Source organism: Protopterus annectens, chromosome 7.part0 (genome assembly GCF_019279795.1).
Source record: "Protopterus annectens isolate FY-2018-M chromosome 7.part0, PAN1.0, whole genome shotgun sequence".
Classification (NCBI taxonomy): domain Eukaryota; kingdom Metazoa; phylum Chordata; order Ceratodontiformes; family Protopteridae; genus Protopterus; species Protopterus annectens.
Window position 1 is genome coordinate 390,876,488 of NC_056739.1, and position 18,141 is coordinate 390,894,628.

The window sequence follows — 18,141 nt, forward strand, 5'->3', positions numbered from 1 at the left end:
CAGGTGACCTTGATGAATACCCTCCTTCAAAGGGTCCATATTTTTGCTTCTGAACTAAAAGGAGCATCATGCAAACATGGAAAAGGAAGGCAAAACCCTTACTACTGCATGCATGGTGTCTCAGCCACATCAGCAGTCCTTTCCCAAGATGGAGAAGATACAGCAGCAGATGAGGTTATTTTGTGCAAAGGAAAAAAAATAAAAACTTCAAGCTGGAAAGAAAGCAAGTTAGTACCTATGGCAGCTTTCAAAATGGTCATGGCCAAAGGTAACAGTATTTGGTAATCATTGGGAAGCCATGGCTTACCCATGAGTAGGCAAAAATAACCTTGAGATCTTGCCTATCTGTTCCTCTTTGGGAATATTTGAGTGCAATCTGTCCCTCCACTTGTCTGTGTATTAATTTATCATGACAACAAGAGGTGACAACATTCCTTTCTAAACTCAGCCTGTTTCATCATTGGTTTCTTTGCTCAATATCCCACACTATCAAAAGAGCTCCACAAGAAGAGATGTCTTCAAGCTCCTCAAGAAAAGGACCATCCAGAAGGTCCCACCACAGTAGAAGGCATTAGGATTTATTTCAGATTTAGTGCCAGAAATACAAAGGACCTGAGGCCAATTTTCAGATCAAGTGGCCTAAACACTTTCACCCCCAAATATAACTTTTGTATGCTCAGGGCATAGTTGATCTTATTTTATATATATATATATATATATATATATATATATATATATATATCAGAAGGAGATAGACTCTTTTCTTTTGACCATCCTCCATCAACAAGGAATCAACAAGGTATGGGTGGTATCCATTAGGATCAGTTCATTCTTCATTACCATACTGGATGCTTCCAATCAGGCTCATCTCAGCTCCAGGATTATTTACCAAATTTAGGTCCATAGAAGCAGTCCATTAGAGGTGGTAAGAAGCCATGATTTTCCATATCTAAATAACTCAAAAACAGAAGAAATGTCCATTAACCATAAACCCAAGGCATCAGAAGTACTTCTTAAGTAAGGAAGCCACACCAAAATTGTTCCAAGAAAGGCTGTATGAGCATGTTCGTTCCTTTAATCACTTTCAAACAAAACGGAACATCAGATACAAAATAATACATCATTTCCCCCTGTTTAAATACCCATAAAGATCATGTGATTTACAACCATTACCTAAAAATTCATCATCCTTTAAACACATTAATAAAAATCTAGTCATTATACTTTAAACAGTAAAAACACACATATTATTATTAAAAACCTACTACTTGGAACTTCCTAACCTACAATTTGTATAAATTAATGTGCAATTCCCGCTGATAAATTTATTAATTTGTTTGTTTATTTATTTATTTATTTATTTATTTATTTACTTACTTAAACTACTACCCCAGTCACCAACTAAAACCTACACTACCCACACAATAAAAATGTTCTAGTGTTTATGTTCACTTCCAATGATTATGTACCTAATCCGTATATTCTTAGTTTTCCCATTTATTTCAAATATTTTCTACTCTCATATTAAGCATACTACTAATTGATATTCTATCATTTAGGCCTGGTTTCATGGTTGCAGTCAATAATACCTGCCAAAAGGTCTCCCTAAATTCAAGAAAATTGGCCCAGTTGCCTCCTCTCTCCTGTTTTTTGACCTTCTCCAGCACACAAAACCTAAACTTTTTAAAATCCTAACATGTAACACTATGCCTGTATGGGGCATTCGTACCCTCCTGTTTTTTAATAGCATAATTGTGTTAGTATACTCTCTTCTCAATTCATTTTCAGTTTTACCTATATAATAGGCCTTACAGGTTTGACATAGGGCAACATATACAACCCCCTTAGTCCTACAGTTGTAATTACCTTTTATAGTGATGACCCTTCAATAATCAAGTTCTTTGTCTCGTACATAAATCTACATTCCTTACAACATCCACAGGCACTCATCTTCCCCATCATCATCCTATTCTCCTTATTTATTGTCTCCACCATTCTGAACGGCTAAAGAATTTGAGCTCATGTTTGTCTCAAGACTATTGGTTTCCTGGTAACATCAATTCTGATGGTGCCTTGCACCAACCACCACATTAAGGGTCTGGTGTTCACAGATATCAGACCCTGTTTCTATGTTTTGGCCACAAACAAAGAACTGGATCCTTTTTCATACCCTGTTACATCCATCCTGGATTATCCAATTTCATTTTTGATTATTGTCTAAGTTATTCCTCCATCAATGTGCATCTACCAACCATTTCTAATTTACAAGATTTCTTCATCTCTTTTCTCTTGCATGATTAAATGATCGTAAAACCTTTTTGAAGGGTACATTTTTCCTTAGACTTTCCCTGTGGTTTGGAATCCTATACCACTATACAATGCATGATTTATGTTGGAGAATGGCCCTCATTCCCTTTTAAACTGGTAGCGTCTGCTATCTAGAAGTACCTTTCATGTTAAACATTATTTCTATTGGCAGTCAGTTCTGCTAGGTGAATTTCTAAAATGCACACAGTATCTGTTTGTCTTTTAAATCTGGTATTTCATAGAAAAAGTCTGAAGTAATCCTTCATGTCAAACATTCTTACTTACCTTAGCAACCTAAGTCAGAAAACATTAATGTATATTATATGTCAAAAAAGCATTCCTTGAAAAAAATAGCTGAAATAAATGTTATTACAGGGTCAAGCACCTCTGCAATCCAGTAATCCTTAACTTTTATAGACTAAGTCCACAATCATATGAAAATGAAGGTAAGTTCAAACAGTAGAAAACAGGACATGGTGTCATTCAAACAGCAATCCCACTTTGCCAAAACATCAAAATGTAAAACACAGTATAAAGCCTATAAGGCAAAATAAGTTAATGAATGAATGAATTAATTAATTAATTAATTCATTCATTCATTAATAACACAAACTAAAATTTGATCACAAACACCACCATATAACCACACTTAAATAAATTTACATTTAAATAAAAACTCATAGTGCTGGACTGCTGGGAAAAACTCACAGCAAAGATGTCATAGGCTTCCTATGAGCAGGGCTGCAGTGTTTCAGCCTTTAGAGGGAGTAGAAGCTTCCATGTGACAAACATATGCATTCAGGCTCCGGTGAAGTATTGAAGTGCCTGTTTTTTATTTATCTTTTTCTGTGTGGGAGTTTGCTTGTTTTTGATTGCCCAGCTTATACAAGAGCAGAGCTTTACATACTTTAAATACCCAGAGACTTGTTAGTTTGCACTCTACCACACAGAGCTCAGCAGCACAAGCAGTTTTAATCCTACTGACAAAAACAAAAGCTTAATCTACAAGTAAGTCAACTTCTTGAAACGTGGAAGTCAACTTCTTGAAATGTGGCTCATAAAAATTTCACTGCCATCTCTGTCTGAACTTAGTTGCACTGCTATGAGTAATTTTATGCTGTCTTATTACATATACTGAAATAAATGTATTTTTTAGCTTATTAACACTGACTCCATTTTCTGTAAATGCATCACTTGAAATTAGCAATTACTCTTCTGACTATAGTATTATTAATTTTAAGTAATATTGTGCTGTTGTGCCTTATTGTTGTTATATTGTTGGCCTTTACTGACAACATCTAAGATAATACAGTACTGCAAGTACTAGTTCAGTTATTTTGCACTATTGCTAGTTATTGATACTAGAGAGATGCAAATCAGATACTACTGATATTGCATACTTCTCAAAAAGTCGGTCTAAATTATTGGTTGTCTGTTTTCAGTGATTGGTGTATTGCATTTCACGCTTGCTACTGACTGCTGCTATAGCACTTAAAGCAAATGCTCTGTAGCACTGCACTAGATGGAATAGGTTACACTGTCTGATATACATCAGCTGCTTGTGCCAACTGCTGATACTGCATTTTAAATATTCACTTCACAAGTTCTGCACTTATAAATGAATCCCATTTTGTCCTCCGAAATGAGATGAGTTAATGATTTCTTAAATCTGTTAACTAATATAGACATTAATAGTTTATAATCATTTATAATCATTATTAATTAGAGAAATTGGTATATGAGTTGCATAAATGGGAGTCTTTATTTTCTTTTAATGTAGGAGTAATTAATGAGTATCTCCACGAGGGAGGAATTCTACCTTGTAAATAAGATTCATTTAGGGCTTTATGTAAGAGTGATATAGCAGAAGGTGGCAGAAGCTTATATATTTCATTAATAATACCATCAATACCCGGTGATTTATTATTTTTGCTTTCCTGAATTTTCCCAGTAATTTCTTTTAGAGAGATTTGTTTCTGAATCGCATTAATCAAAGTCTGTGGTAGATTATTAAATATCGGAAAGTTCAAGCTGTGTTCTGAGAACTCATGTTGAATGTACTGTTCCGAGAAGTGATACTTAAAAGCATCCAAAATATCACCAATATCAGAAACGTTTTTTTATTATTTCTCCCTTCGTGGAGTATACTCACAATATTATTTTGAATAGAGTTTCTTTTTACTCTCAGTGTTAAATTATGCATGTATTTTGGAGATACAGAGAAAGAATTGAATCTTAATTTTTCTAGGGCCAAGTTGGTTTTGAGTTAAAATGTCATTATATTTTTTTGTTTAAGAATTCAATTTCTTTTTTCTTATGTGGAATGGTTCTAATATTATCTTTATTAATTAATACAATTTGTTTTTGTATATTAGATAATTCCGACTCCCATTCTTTCATTTTATTATTAACCCATACAATAATTTTGTCATATAAGTAGGCTTCAATGAATCCCAAAGTATTACTAAATTTACTTTGCTGGTTAAATTTGTATCCAAGAAGAATTCTGTTCTATTCTGTTCTATTATATTCTATTCTATTCTAACAGACATACCCAAGATAATATTCAAAGAATTATAACTACTATAGATATTCTAAATAGAGACAAACAAGAGGCTCTTATAATCACTCTTGATATTGAGAAGGCCTTTGATTCATTAGACTGGAATTAGCTTTTTAAAATTCTAGAATTATAGAAATTCCCCACTGAATTCATTACTTTTATAAAAAATATTTATTATAATAATTTAGCTTATGTAAAATTAGGTCCATTTGTATCAGAGTCAATTAAAATTACTAAAGGTACCAAACAGGGATGCCCAATGTATCTGATTTTATTCACTTTAGCAATAGAATCTCTTTCTTTGGCAATTCAGTCAGATGCTAAAATTATAGGCCTAAATATAAATAATCAATTTAATTTCAAGATAATGTTATTTGCAGATGATATCTTGCTTACTTTAATAAATTCCAAAGAATCCTTACAAGAATTAGATATGCTAGTCAAAAAATGTTACTATATTTCTGGCCTTAAAATTAGTAGTTCTAAATCTAATCATATGCTCTTGAATAAAAAAAATTCTAATGATAATACTAATTCAACCAATAATGAAATAATTGGGAAACAGGTTTCTTCTTTGAAGTATCTAGGGATTGACCTATGTGAAAATATAGACCTAACTTTAAACATAAACTATAAAACATTATAAACTCACTAAAAACTCTCATAGAGAAATGGAATAAATTGCATCTAAAATTTGAAGATAGATTACAACTAATTAAAATTATCTTATTGCCAAAAATAAATTACATAGCTCTTTCTATTTCTGTATTACCCAGTAAAAAATGTTTAAAAGAAATAAACAAAACTCTATTAAAATTTCTATGGTACCCCAAAAAAATAGAATAGCTCTAACCAATCATATCAGACCATGGGAGCTTGCAGGAATAAATTTCCCAGATTTAGAATCCTATATCAAAGCCTCTAACCTAAAAACAATATTAAATTGTATAGATCCCAAATACTGTTTGGCTTGGAAAATGCTACATACAAGTATCATCCTAAATTAAAATAAACTAATAAAAACATTACAATTAAGTGAATTAAGTAACAAGCTTTGGTATGTACTTTGTATTAATATACAGCATAATACTATTAAATTCACTAATCTAGATTACTTAAATTGTATTTATAAGTCCTTTAGAAGCTTTGTAATAACAATATTGACATTAAAATATGGACCCAGCTTCTATCCCCCTTTAAAGCTACAAAAAACTTTTTTGATAATATTAGTTTAGATACACTCAGCTATTGGGAAAGGAAAAAATGTACATGCTGGCTACATTGTACAAAAGATTTAGTTACCATAGATACACAAATTCTGATCAAAGAATATGATCTGCCATCATCAGACTGGCTAGTTCTAAATAGTCTGCTTCCATTTACTCAAGATTTATACAGAACAATACAGAGTTCTTCCTTTAGATCTCCACCTAAATGCATAATTCTTATGAATCAAATACTTCATGGTGAATTCCATCGGAAAAATTTAATTTCAAAAACTTATAAAATTATTATTACTTATAAGACTACTCCTAATCAGAGGTTTTGGGATTTTATCTGCACATTGTCCCTAACTTCTGTGAATAAATCAAAAATTTTACATTCTCTTAAACTAACCTCTAACTTACAAATATGGAAGATTTTCTCACGGAAATTTTTGCATCGAGGTTTTTACACACCTAGTAAGACTGCTAAATTTAGCTCCTTGGAGCAGGAGATGTGTTGGAGGTGTTCTTTAAAATTAAAGGCCGATTGGTCTCATATCGTTTATGATTTTTCTTGCATTAAGAAATTTTGGAATGATGTTGAAAATGTTCTCCAAGCCATCTTTACTGATTCCTTTATAGTATCAAAATCATTAATTTTTCTTAATGTAAATGAATCTATTGTATTGAATTACAAAAATGAGTATCTTCTTTGGACAATTCTAGCAGTAGCCAAAAAATGTATTACAAGAAGATGGAAGTCATCCTCCATTCCAACCTTACAAGATTTCAAGATCCTCCTGGTTGAAGTAGCGTTGATGGAAATAAAAGTTAAAGAAGCAAGAATATATCCCAGAAAAATGGACTAACAATCCCTGGACAAAAGTTTTATCCCTTATTCAGTCATTGAATTTATATTTGTCTCCACCAAATTAGTCACATTGAAAGTATGAATGAATGAATATTGTACCCTTCTTTACATTTATAACATTTTATACAGTGCTTGAGGCCTTTGTAAAATTTGTATATAGTTTTATTATAATTTGTTGTTTAAATGATTGTTATTGGAAAATCAATAAAAAATTTGGAGGAAAAAAAAACAAGTTCTGCACTTAGAACTTATACAGAGTATCTGTAGCTATTACTGTAGAATTTCTTCTTATGGAGCCATTGGGTCAAATTATCTGTTGCTCATTGTAGTTACTAGTTTGAAAAATTCTCAAATTAGCCTATTATGTCAGCTACTGATTGCATTTGATCTCAGTTTTTAACCTTTGATTTTGTTGCATTGTTGTTGTACTGATTTTAGCTGTATTGGGAATTGAAGCTGTTGCTCTCAGTTACTGCACTTGAATCTCTTGGGAATGATTGTCCAATTTAAATTTGCTTCTGATTAGCTTAATGGCTCCTACACACTGCTCCCATGTTTACATTTTTTTCTTTTGCACTAGAGTCACATCTCATATTCTTGTATCCTTTAGCCACATCCAAAGTTATTGGTTCTCAAGTCAAATCCATTAAACCCTTCTGTCTTATATCAAGAGATGGTTATTAAGCTATCTTGTGCTTTAATACCCTTTTTGTGCACTAGAGCTATCTTGTGTTCTAATACCCTTTATATACACTAGTCATTATGGAATCTCAGCCAGTTCTTGTCCCTTCTGTAGCCACCATGCTAAGTATTTTGAGCCAGTGCAGCAGCTGTCCCATGCTTACTGAAAACCCTTTATGGCCAAATCAGAATGACTTAATATGTAAAAGGTGTAAGCATTCATTGAAGTCAGTGGCTATCTTTTCACCTCAGAGCACTTTCAGTAAGCATATTCACACCTGCAGCATGAACCACCTCCATTACACCGACTTCTGCTGAGGATGCTAACAGAGCACTGCCTAAGCCTCCCAAGATTAAAGACAAATAAACCTCAGGCATTAGTTCACATAGCAACACATCCACCTTCATCCTCCATGCCCATAGCCAGCTTACATACATCTGAGAGTCAAAAGGTACAGGATCCAAGCCTTTAAAGCCCACTGAGACTGCAGCTACCCATGGCAATGTTGTAGTAGTAGGTGAACCTATTGTTAGGCATACAAATGCCAACCTCAACAAGATGGTTAAGAATATGTTGAGAGTTAGCTATCTTTGTAGAGCTGGGATCCAGGGTGCAACAAGGACTTTTAGATCCCTCTTTCCTGGCTAATATGATTACAACCTGGGCAGAGTCCATGTAGGGGTGAATAACATTATATAATCGACCCCGAGGGACATGCAGAAGGATATGATTAAGTTCACTCTCCTTGTGTCTAAGACAGATAAGACAATGGTCTTGACTGGTATTTTGTCATCACCTAGAATGACACTGAGATTCAAGTACAAGATAAATAGTTTTAATAATTTACTGGTGTCATTCTACAGGAGATCTTTTAACTATTTCGGGAAAGTTCAGATGCGATAGTTGGCAAGCCTTCCTGTTTTGCCAGGGATGATATGCATCTCTGTTACCGTGGCATTTATATTCCAGCTAAAGCTCTTGCTGCACTTTTTAGAAAGTGTCTGTCTGCTGGACATTCCAGTCAAGTAAAGTTGAATTTGGAGCACATTACAGTGGCTGTACTTAATGCCAGGAGTCTTAATAATAAAAAATGCTCAAACTTCAGGCCCTCCTGCAATGTGAATACCTTCATGATGTGCATTTACAGTAATACTGTTTCAAAGAAATAAAAGCATCCCTTATATTCCTGAGATTAGTGTCTATCATGTCTTCAAGCCAAATGGCAATTGTGGCAGAGTCTCTTTATTTGGCAAGGATATCGTCACCTTACAACTGTTTCCAAAGAATATCAAATATGAACTCCTAGTTTTCCTAGTCATACTAAACAAGATTAATTACCACTTTATAGCTAGTTAAAGAGCACCCTGTATATCCCCATTCTGACCACAACAGCGATCTTAACACCTTAGCTGAAATCCCTATTAAATCCCAAACCTTTCTATCAAGGGACTTAGACTATCTTTCAATAAAATGGCTGACCTACACTGTCATGGTCATCATGTCCAGTGTTTCTTTGATATTACATATGCTAACTTCCTTGTACAAACAGTCAACCAACTACCAGGGAACAAAATGCCCTTGATCTTATCCTCACAAATATGAGCACGTCTTCCACACCTCCATTTGTGTCATCTTCCCTTGATAAATCAAACCATACAATCAGTGATCCTTCCCTTTAGACTGGTATAGCTTTCCCTCCAAATATCTCTGAGTTTAGGGACATCCTCCTCTAATGGATTCCATCGCTAAAGCTGTTGCCTTTGCCTCTGGCTTATACTCTTGCTTAAATAGTTGTATTGATAAGATAGTTCCTATAGTGCATATATAATGTAAATATAATGTAAATTTTAAAAACAAACCTCTATGATGGAATACTATCATAAATAAATTATATAACAAGAGAAATAAAGTATGTAATGCTTATAAGAGGTCTTACTCTGTCTACATTAATAGTACGCATACACAAATTATTAAAGAGCTTAAGAAAACCATTAGAAGGCTGAAAGTTGAGCATGAACTTAAAATAGCCACTGAAACCAATAATAATTACAAATATCTCTTTATGTCAGGAAGTTAAAAATTAATGAGCAGCAATGTTCAGTACTCGTCCACAATAATACTGCCCACTCCAACCCATGAGATATAGCTAATATCTTAGCTAACAAATTTAGTGCAAATGTTATTGTACCCACAGTTACAACTACTCCACAGATTCCTACAGTTCAAGCCTCTCCACTGGTTAAATTCCTGAAGCCTGGAAAACAAGCATTGTAATGCCTTTACACAAGTGTGGCCCAACCACGGACCCTGGTAACAACAAACCCCATTAGTCTCACTAGCTTAATATATAAAGCTGTGGAATGTAGTGTCTCTTATTTCAGGCCACATAAATCTGGACATTAAAATCTCTTAATCCTTGAGTGTCATTAATTTGGCATTGTAAAATGCAGGTCCTGCCACTTTAAGCTCATTAGTTTCTTTGAAAAAAATTACTGAAACAGTGGATTGTGGTTACACTGTACATTCAGTCTAGATGGACCTGGCTAAGGCCTTTGTGACTGTTGTCCATTATTATGTATCATTGCTAGAAATAAATATGAATACGAATCCATATGTCATATGGCAGATAGCTAACCAGTTGTCTATCAGATACCATATGGTTAGAGTTGCAGGTGTCACATTTGAAAGCAAAACAAAGATACCACCAGTGGTCTATTACAGAGACCCTCTTTTATTTGCTATATACTTCTTCGACCCTCAGGCCAATAGTAATACTTCTGGCCCATAGCTACCTAAGTTTGTAGATTACTATACATTATGCTAATAAATGGTGCAAGAATAATTTTCAGAAATCAAACATGGAAAAAATTTAATGTACTTTATACTGATAAAACAGAACATTTCTACATTGTATTATATAGATGGCACTCCCCCTCCAGTCAGGTACACAGTTATAATGGATCTAAGCACTTTTGTTGATAATGCCTTATCCTTTGACCATCATAGTTCCACAGTAATCCAGAAAACCTTTTATCTGGCTCATCTAAATTCCAAAGACATCCCTAGATCCAAAGAAGTTATAATTCCCCTTTAATCATCTCTTATCAGACCCATTATTGAATCTAATGTAACTTTTGGCATTTATTTGTCTAAATATATTATTCAACTTGTGATACCTCACAGACTCCTAAGCAAAAAAAATGGTCTTAAGACACTCAGTTATCTGGGCAGGCTATCCCTCTGTCTCTTCTCAGTCTTTTACAGACTCTTGTGTGGAGATCTGTGTCTTACTTTTCAAACAGGGATACATCAAACCCCCTTGACCTCCTATTCCTTCCCATAACAAATTGTTCCCCAGATGCCTGGTTAAAATAACTAACCCTTCATCAAGACATAAATAAAACACATTGGCACAATAGATTCATATCTCAACATAGTCCCCATCTACGAAACAAAGGTTTACAACATGTCAAGAAAATGTGCACCTTTGTCACCTTCAAGGTAAACTTAGATTATTGGATAGGGCTCAAATTCTCCTTTGGTCTGCTTGTCTATCCCTTCTTGAGTCTAGAAGAAACCTTTTAATATGGATTTTGGAATAGTCTTGTAATGGTGTGCAGACTAATTACCTAATACTTAGGAACTTATAGACTTATTAAACAAAACACCAAATTACAACAATTAGCACCAAAATCAAAAAAGTAGCCTTAATCAGATAAAGCTACCATTTCACCCGAAAGTATATAAGAATTTCTTTGTTAAAATATACAAATCTAACCCTCAAATTCAATGAAAGAAAATATCTCAGAATATTAACTAGGGACAGTATTTTCTTTGTTGAATGGACATGCATTATCAGTTAAGATTTTACATTGAAAAGACAAAGGCTGTTCAAAAAGATATCTCGTTGTTTGTCTCCTTCTCCTCCAAAAGAAACCTTGAGCAGAAAATTCCCACGATTTTCCTACTTACCATAATAGATAAAGTAAAGTAAGCTTGTTCCTACAGTACAAAAGGTCCTTTCAGCTAAATCAGTTGCTACATGTACAGTTTATTTTGTTTGGAAAACATCTCTGGATGATATCAGTACAGCAGCCACTTGGTCTACTCTAAATACCTCTGCAAGACACTATAAGCTGGATGTGATGCCTACATCCCGGTTTTCCCACAGGGCTATTATATTAAGGGCCATGTCCCATAATGCAAACCACAAAAGTGGATTTACTTGGGATTCTGTCTTACCGTTAGGATGGACATCCTCTTACCAAATAAGAAAATTACCTGCCTACCATAACACTAGATCTGGAAGAAAAAGTTCATCTTCCATGCCACCTACCCTCCTTCTCCAACCTTTGGCATAGCTGGCATTGTGTCACTTTTCTTTACATTTGCAGATGCCTTCGTGTCCTACTGAAGGCCTGGAGAGGCTTGGCACCATATTGCATTGCGGTATTGGGGAGGGTGCTTGGCAGCCTGGGAAGTTTTACTTGCCAAGCAATCCTTATGCCTGCCAACCTTTATTTTATTCTACTGTTGCAGAGGGTGCACTTGCTGTTACTGATGTATCATTATGGCATGTACCTTTCACATCTTGACATATTCTTTCATGTGTAGGCCTCAGACAGGTGTTTTCTGACACAATGAGGATGCAGTCAAGGCTCTCATTAGGGAGTGTAGCCTTGAATGCTGAAGTAGTAATGTCATATAGCAAGCAAGGTATACATCATATACCAAAGAATATTAATATATTCCTGGTCATCCGCATCACTGCTGTGCAACAACACTTTTTTCTTTTAGAGAAACACAGAACATGAGCCAGGATGACTTTGCCAGATCTCTGAGTCAGAATAATGTGGCTTTATGCAGTTTGCACCCTGGCTGTGAGCTGTGTGTGTGTGTGTGTGTGTGTGTGTGTGTGTGTGTGTGTGTGTGTGTGTGTGTGTGTGTGTGTGTGTGTGTGTGTGTGTGTGTGTGTGCAGCCAAACTCTAACGAAGAAGAAAAATATATACTACTTTATTTTTTTTTTTAAATGTGTATATAATAATAAGTTTAGGAAATACGTTGTTAAAAATGGGAATCATCTTTCTGAAAAAAAGGAAATAGTGTATTGCATGACTCCAGATATAGAAGAAGGCACCTGGTATTGAGTGTTGTTTTTAAAGTTCTGATTCCAAATAAACAGACTTAGGTGATAAATATATTGTACCTCATTTTACACATCTGGTTCTACTACAAGATGTTAATGTTATCAAAGATTCATTGCTTCTAATCCATGGCATAAAAGCACCTCTAGAAAGTCATCTGCTGGTGTTTTATACCAATGTAGTGGTCAAATAAGGAGTTACAGGAAGACAAAGATCTTCTCTGTGCATGTAGTGAATTTCATGAAAGCATATCTAACATCACACTGCTACAAAGGCCTACCACATCACACAGCAACACAGTCGTACAAAGACTATATGCCTAGGCAGGGTCATTTCATATAAACTCCAAGCTCTTTTTTGTCACAGGTCTCTTCTGCTGTCAACTCCTTTGTACCTATCCACCCAGTAAACTGTTTCTTCTCATGCGGCACCCCACTTTCTTTTGGTGGGGATAAACTTGGAGGATTAGCCTTGCAGCAGTAATCTTACAGTTACCCTTGAGGTGATAGCTGACAATTAGCTGTGCTTCTGCATGCTGCATGTGAGGGCTCAATGTTTTTAAGTACCATTTGTCTCCCATGGAGCCAACATAAAATATGCCAGCACAGAGAAACTATGTGCACACAGAAGTCTAAATCTCAAAATGCATGCACTCGAGGCCCTTCTCAGTATGGAGAACATCGATGTCTGTGCTGTAACTGAAACCTGGTTCAAGGCTCCTGAGAGCACCCCGGCACTATTAGGTTTTACCTCATATCATGCCCCCAAAACCCGGACCACTCCACAAAAGGAGGGTGTATCCATATTCATAAAGGATACTCACACCTCCAGGTTGGTATGAAGCAAACCATCCAGGTGCAACTAACAATAGGCAAAACTGCTCTACAAATTGTAGCATGCTACAGGCCACCCTCTCAAACTCAGGAACCCCACACAGCCTTCCTGAAGACACTGGAGGGTATAAATGTATCTCCAAACACCATCATATTGGGTGACTTCAACTACCCGAATATAGACTGGGAACATTACTCAAGCCCTAACTTTCTAGCCCAACGGTTCCTGGAGTTCATAAATTCAAATGCCATGGAACAGCTAGTCACTGTTCGAGAGGAGAAAATATACTAGATCTCATTGTCACAAACATGGGGACAAAATGCTCCACACCGAAGTATATCCCTCATTGGTGAGATCTGATCATAAACTAATCTCACTGGAAATCCACATCACCCCAAACAAAGCAGACCATAGTGAAGAACTTCTCTAAAGCAAACTTCACACTACTCAAGACTGGTGTGGTATCCTTCAAGGCCCCTGAGTCAGAGGAAACCACAACCCAAGCTGCGGAAGCCCTTATAAATGCCTTCTATGAACACCTCCAGGACTGCATGGATCAGGCAATCCCAAATAAAACCAAGACTCTTTCCACAAAGGGCAAACCTCCAGTCTGGTGGACCCCAGCCATTAACAAACTTTACAATAAGAGGAGAAAGCTATTACATGATAGAACAAAATCCATAAAAAGTCACCCTGATCATTATTAGTAAAAAGCACTCATAAAATCAACTAAGGCCAATTTTGAGAGAAAAATTGCCATGGATTCAAAGGACAATCATAAGGCCTTTTTCAGCTATGTTAGGAACCTGGGTGGAAACTCACAGATATGCTCAGAATTAGTCCAAAATGATACAAAAATCACTGAACCCACAGACATTGCCAACATACTGGCAGACAGGTTCAGTGCAAACTTCACCCTAAAGGAGAGATAACTATCCCAGCCGAGTGTAGCCTCCCGGACATCTCAAATGAGTGAAAGCTGCTCTCTAAAGCTAAAAACACAGCATCAATGGGACCGGATGGTGTTCCCGGCTGTGTGCACTCGAGCTAAATGAGGAATTAAACCCGCACATAAGGCAGCTGTTTAATCTCAGCCTTACCACAGGATCGGCAACTGTGGTCCGGACCCTGGTAATTAACAAGTCTAGTCTGCAAAGCTATGGAGAGGATCATAATGGAGCTCATAAACAAAGATATAGGGGACTTGCAGACATTGGACCCGACCCAGTTTGGCTTTGTCAAGGGAAGATCATGCCTTACTTCTTGAAATAGTCACCAAGGCCATTGATGAGGAAAGGCAGTCCATACAGCCTACCTTGACCTGGTATTGTAGAAAAACTTACCAGCTTAAATGTAAACCCATATGTCACAAGATGGGTTGCAAACAAGGACAGAACCCACAGGGTTAGAGTGTCAGACTCCAAGTATTGTTTGGCATCTACTTCTCAGAAGTACAGGCCAACATGGGAGGACTTTGGCTGACAAAGTTTGCAGATGACTGCAAACTGGGCCATAGTGGAAAGTGCATCGGACACTGATATCCTTCAGAAGGGACTCATGGAAACAGATAGCTGGTGCCAGAGCCATGGCCTGAAGTTAAGCCAAAAAATGTATAGTCATACCCTTCGGGAAAAACAAGGTAACCCCAAGCTACCATATAGGTGGCAATCCACTAAGCACAGAAGAGGTTATCAGGGACCTGGGGACCCAGGTTGACAGTGGCCTTTCTTTTGACACTCACATTGCTAAAGTGGTTAGAAAGACCTTCTACATTGCCCACCTGATCATGAAGGGATTCACATCCAGATCTAGTGAGGTCATTGTTCCCTGTACTCTTCACTTATCAGACCAATGATCGAGTACAATGCCCCATTCGGGATGTATCTCACCCGACATCTGCAGCAATTGGAGAGACCCCAAAAGTTCCTCACCAAAAGGATAAAGGGACTCCAAAATCTGTCATATGCTGCCAGATTGAAGAAACTCCAGCTCTATTCAGTGAGGTGACATGTGCCTGACATACAAGGCCATGTCCTGGACATGCTCCACCTCAAAAATCCAAATCCACCAAAACCACTATTTATCACTCAGAGACTCCCTATGCTGTGGAATAAAATCCCGGTCCATGTGAGGCAGAGCACCGCTGTTCAAGAGAAATCTAGACCTGTGGATGGGATAAACCTATGAACCTATGAACCTATGAACACATGACCTTTTGTGTGTGCTCTCTTATTTAGGACAAGTCACACCGCGTGTAGGTTAGAAAACCTATACACAGGACTAGCCTGTGATCACTGCTAGTAGGTGAATCTGAGATGGACGCAGTCAGAGTTACACCATCCCTTCCCTCTGTGCAAGGAGAGCTACAGTTGACCACTCAGTCCCGTCAATCTCCCAACATGCTCAGGCTGCAAGTTAAATCCGAGTAACCAATGGTACAGGCAAACAACCTGCCCTGCACCATCAATCAGGCACTTCCATAAAATATGAAGCAAAGAACAATAACAAGGCTATTACTTATTTTTATGACTGTCCTTAAATACTCCTCAGGCATTTCAGTACCCTGTTGTAAAAGGCTTCTTTGTGAAAATGACAGGAAAAGTATGCAAAGCAGACATTCTAGTTTCAACCCAGGATGTCAGATAGAACCCTTTGGTGTTACCACATTTTGCTGTCTAGTGCAACTCTTTCCCATCACATTTCTGTCTGCAAGCAAGTTAAAGTCATCTCTTATCACAGAAACCAACAGCATTTTGCTAGTTGACTGACTCACAGAAGTGTGTTTAATTATGCAGTAGACAATCTGTTTTGCATTCATAAAATGACTAATGTGTAGTTTGACATTGCCCTAGTGTTTGTTGATTTCTTCCTGTGACTTTTAACTCTTTTGATCACAGATCTGACTGCCTCTATATATATCCTTTTGGATACAGTTTGCAAAAAGTTTCAAAGCAAGAGGCATGTTACTTTATCTGTGTCTGTCCACTATAACTTAATGGAACTGAGAAGCCATTTTCTTATATTTGACTGATACTACAGGTACCTGAATAGACAAAATAATTATGCAGGTCTACAAAAATCTGTGGTTATCATTAGCAGAGACTGCAAATCAAGCATGATTATATGTGAAAAAGAAGGGAATATTGCTATCAGTCTCTTTCTGTAACCAGCTCTGAACATGGTTATAGTAGGATTTATGTATTTTATAAAAGGGCAATGAAAAGATTATTAAAATAAAGAATTGAGCAATATTTGAATTCCGAACCGGATACTTTGCAACTAAATATTTATTTTTTGCAGTTTCACAATCCATATTGTACAGCAGGTGTTTACAATGAATATGACCATAATCAATCTAATTAACCTTGCTGTTTTGAATTTCTCTCTGTAATCCATCCACGTTTATCAGCACTTAATTAATTCTGTATACTACATTCATAGTCACCAAGTATTGATACACTGTAATGTGAGAAACTGCTGTGTATAACCAACATAATTCCTGCACAAAGAATTTTATTATGTATTATTTCTGATAAACTTTCAGTATACAAAGACATAACAATGATGTTTTCTTAACAGAAAGCCAGACTTGCTCGAATAAGAGTGGCTAAATCAAGGACTTCACATGCTTATCTTCACTGCAAACGGAATGGCATTCTAAATGATGCACTGGAGTTAATGGTATGTTTTCCTTGTTTATCCTGTTGTCAACTGGTTAATAAGTTTGTACATATATTGTATGCAATATGCAGTGATAAATGTAAGTACCACAGACTCTGCAGTACTTTGTTTATGGGTTGTATAATATTTTACTTTCCAGTGCTGAAGCAAAAAAACATAAACCAGAAAAGACGAAATTTAGCAATGCTTAACTACAGGACTATGCTGATTGGTCAAAGCCCATCTTCCCACCTAATTGACCAACCACACATGCCCACTGCCCACTAGCACATTTTACTCTTGCCTGACATCCTGAACTAGTTAGCTTTACAAGCATTGATGTATAAAACTCCGAACAGTACCACAGTATTGTTTCGGCATGGAACCCACACACAGTTTTTTTTAACACCAGTTAATAACTGCATGCACTGGAAAATAGTGCAAGGAAAAATTATAATACAGAGCTACGTTTCTGGTATATACGTGTGTGTGTGTGTGTGTGTGTGTGTGTGTGTGTGTGTGTGTGTGTGTGTGTGTGTGTGTGTGTGTGTGTGTGTGTGTGTGTGTGTGTGTGCGCGTGTGCGCGTGTGTGCGTGTGTGTGCATGTGTGTGTTTGTGTAGCTAAGTAGAAATCAGCAACATGCTGATACCATTCACATGGCAGTACTATGAGCAATCATGTGGACAAACTTAAGCAACCAGTACTTTTGCTTGTTGGTCATCACTGTGTCTAACACATGACCATGGTTCACTATCATGATATTCCTGAGTACATATCAACACAATCTGTCAGTTCAGTCGTACTCTTGTTTCTGTGTATTAGTCTGAGGCTGCACTTTGGCCGTTATTGTTTCTTTGAGTTGTTTCTCTGTCC

General features: G+C 36.5%; 1 protein-coding gene across 1 annotated transcript in view; it reads left to right on the plus strand.

Moving 5' to 3' along the window:
• LOC122806482 (potassium voltage-gated channel subfamily D member 3-like) overlaps window positions 1–18,141 on the plus strand; it is a 495,277-nt gene that overhangs the window by 315,319 nt on the left and 161,817 nt on the right. The window contains exon 2 of the mRNA XM_044076958.1: window positions 17,187–17,288. Within this exon, the coding sequence (XP_043932893.1) occupies window positions 17,187–17,288 (102 nt within the window). The remainder of the gene's footprint in view (window positions 1–17,186; window positions 17,289–18,141) is intronic.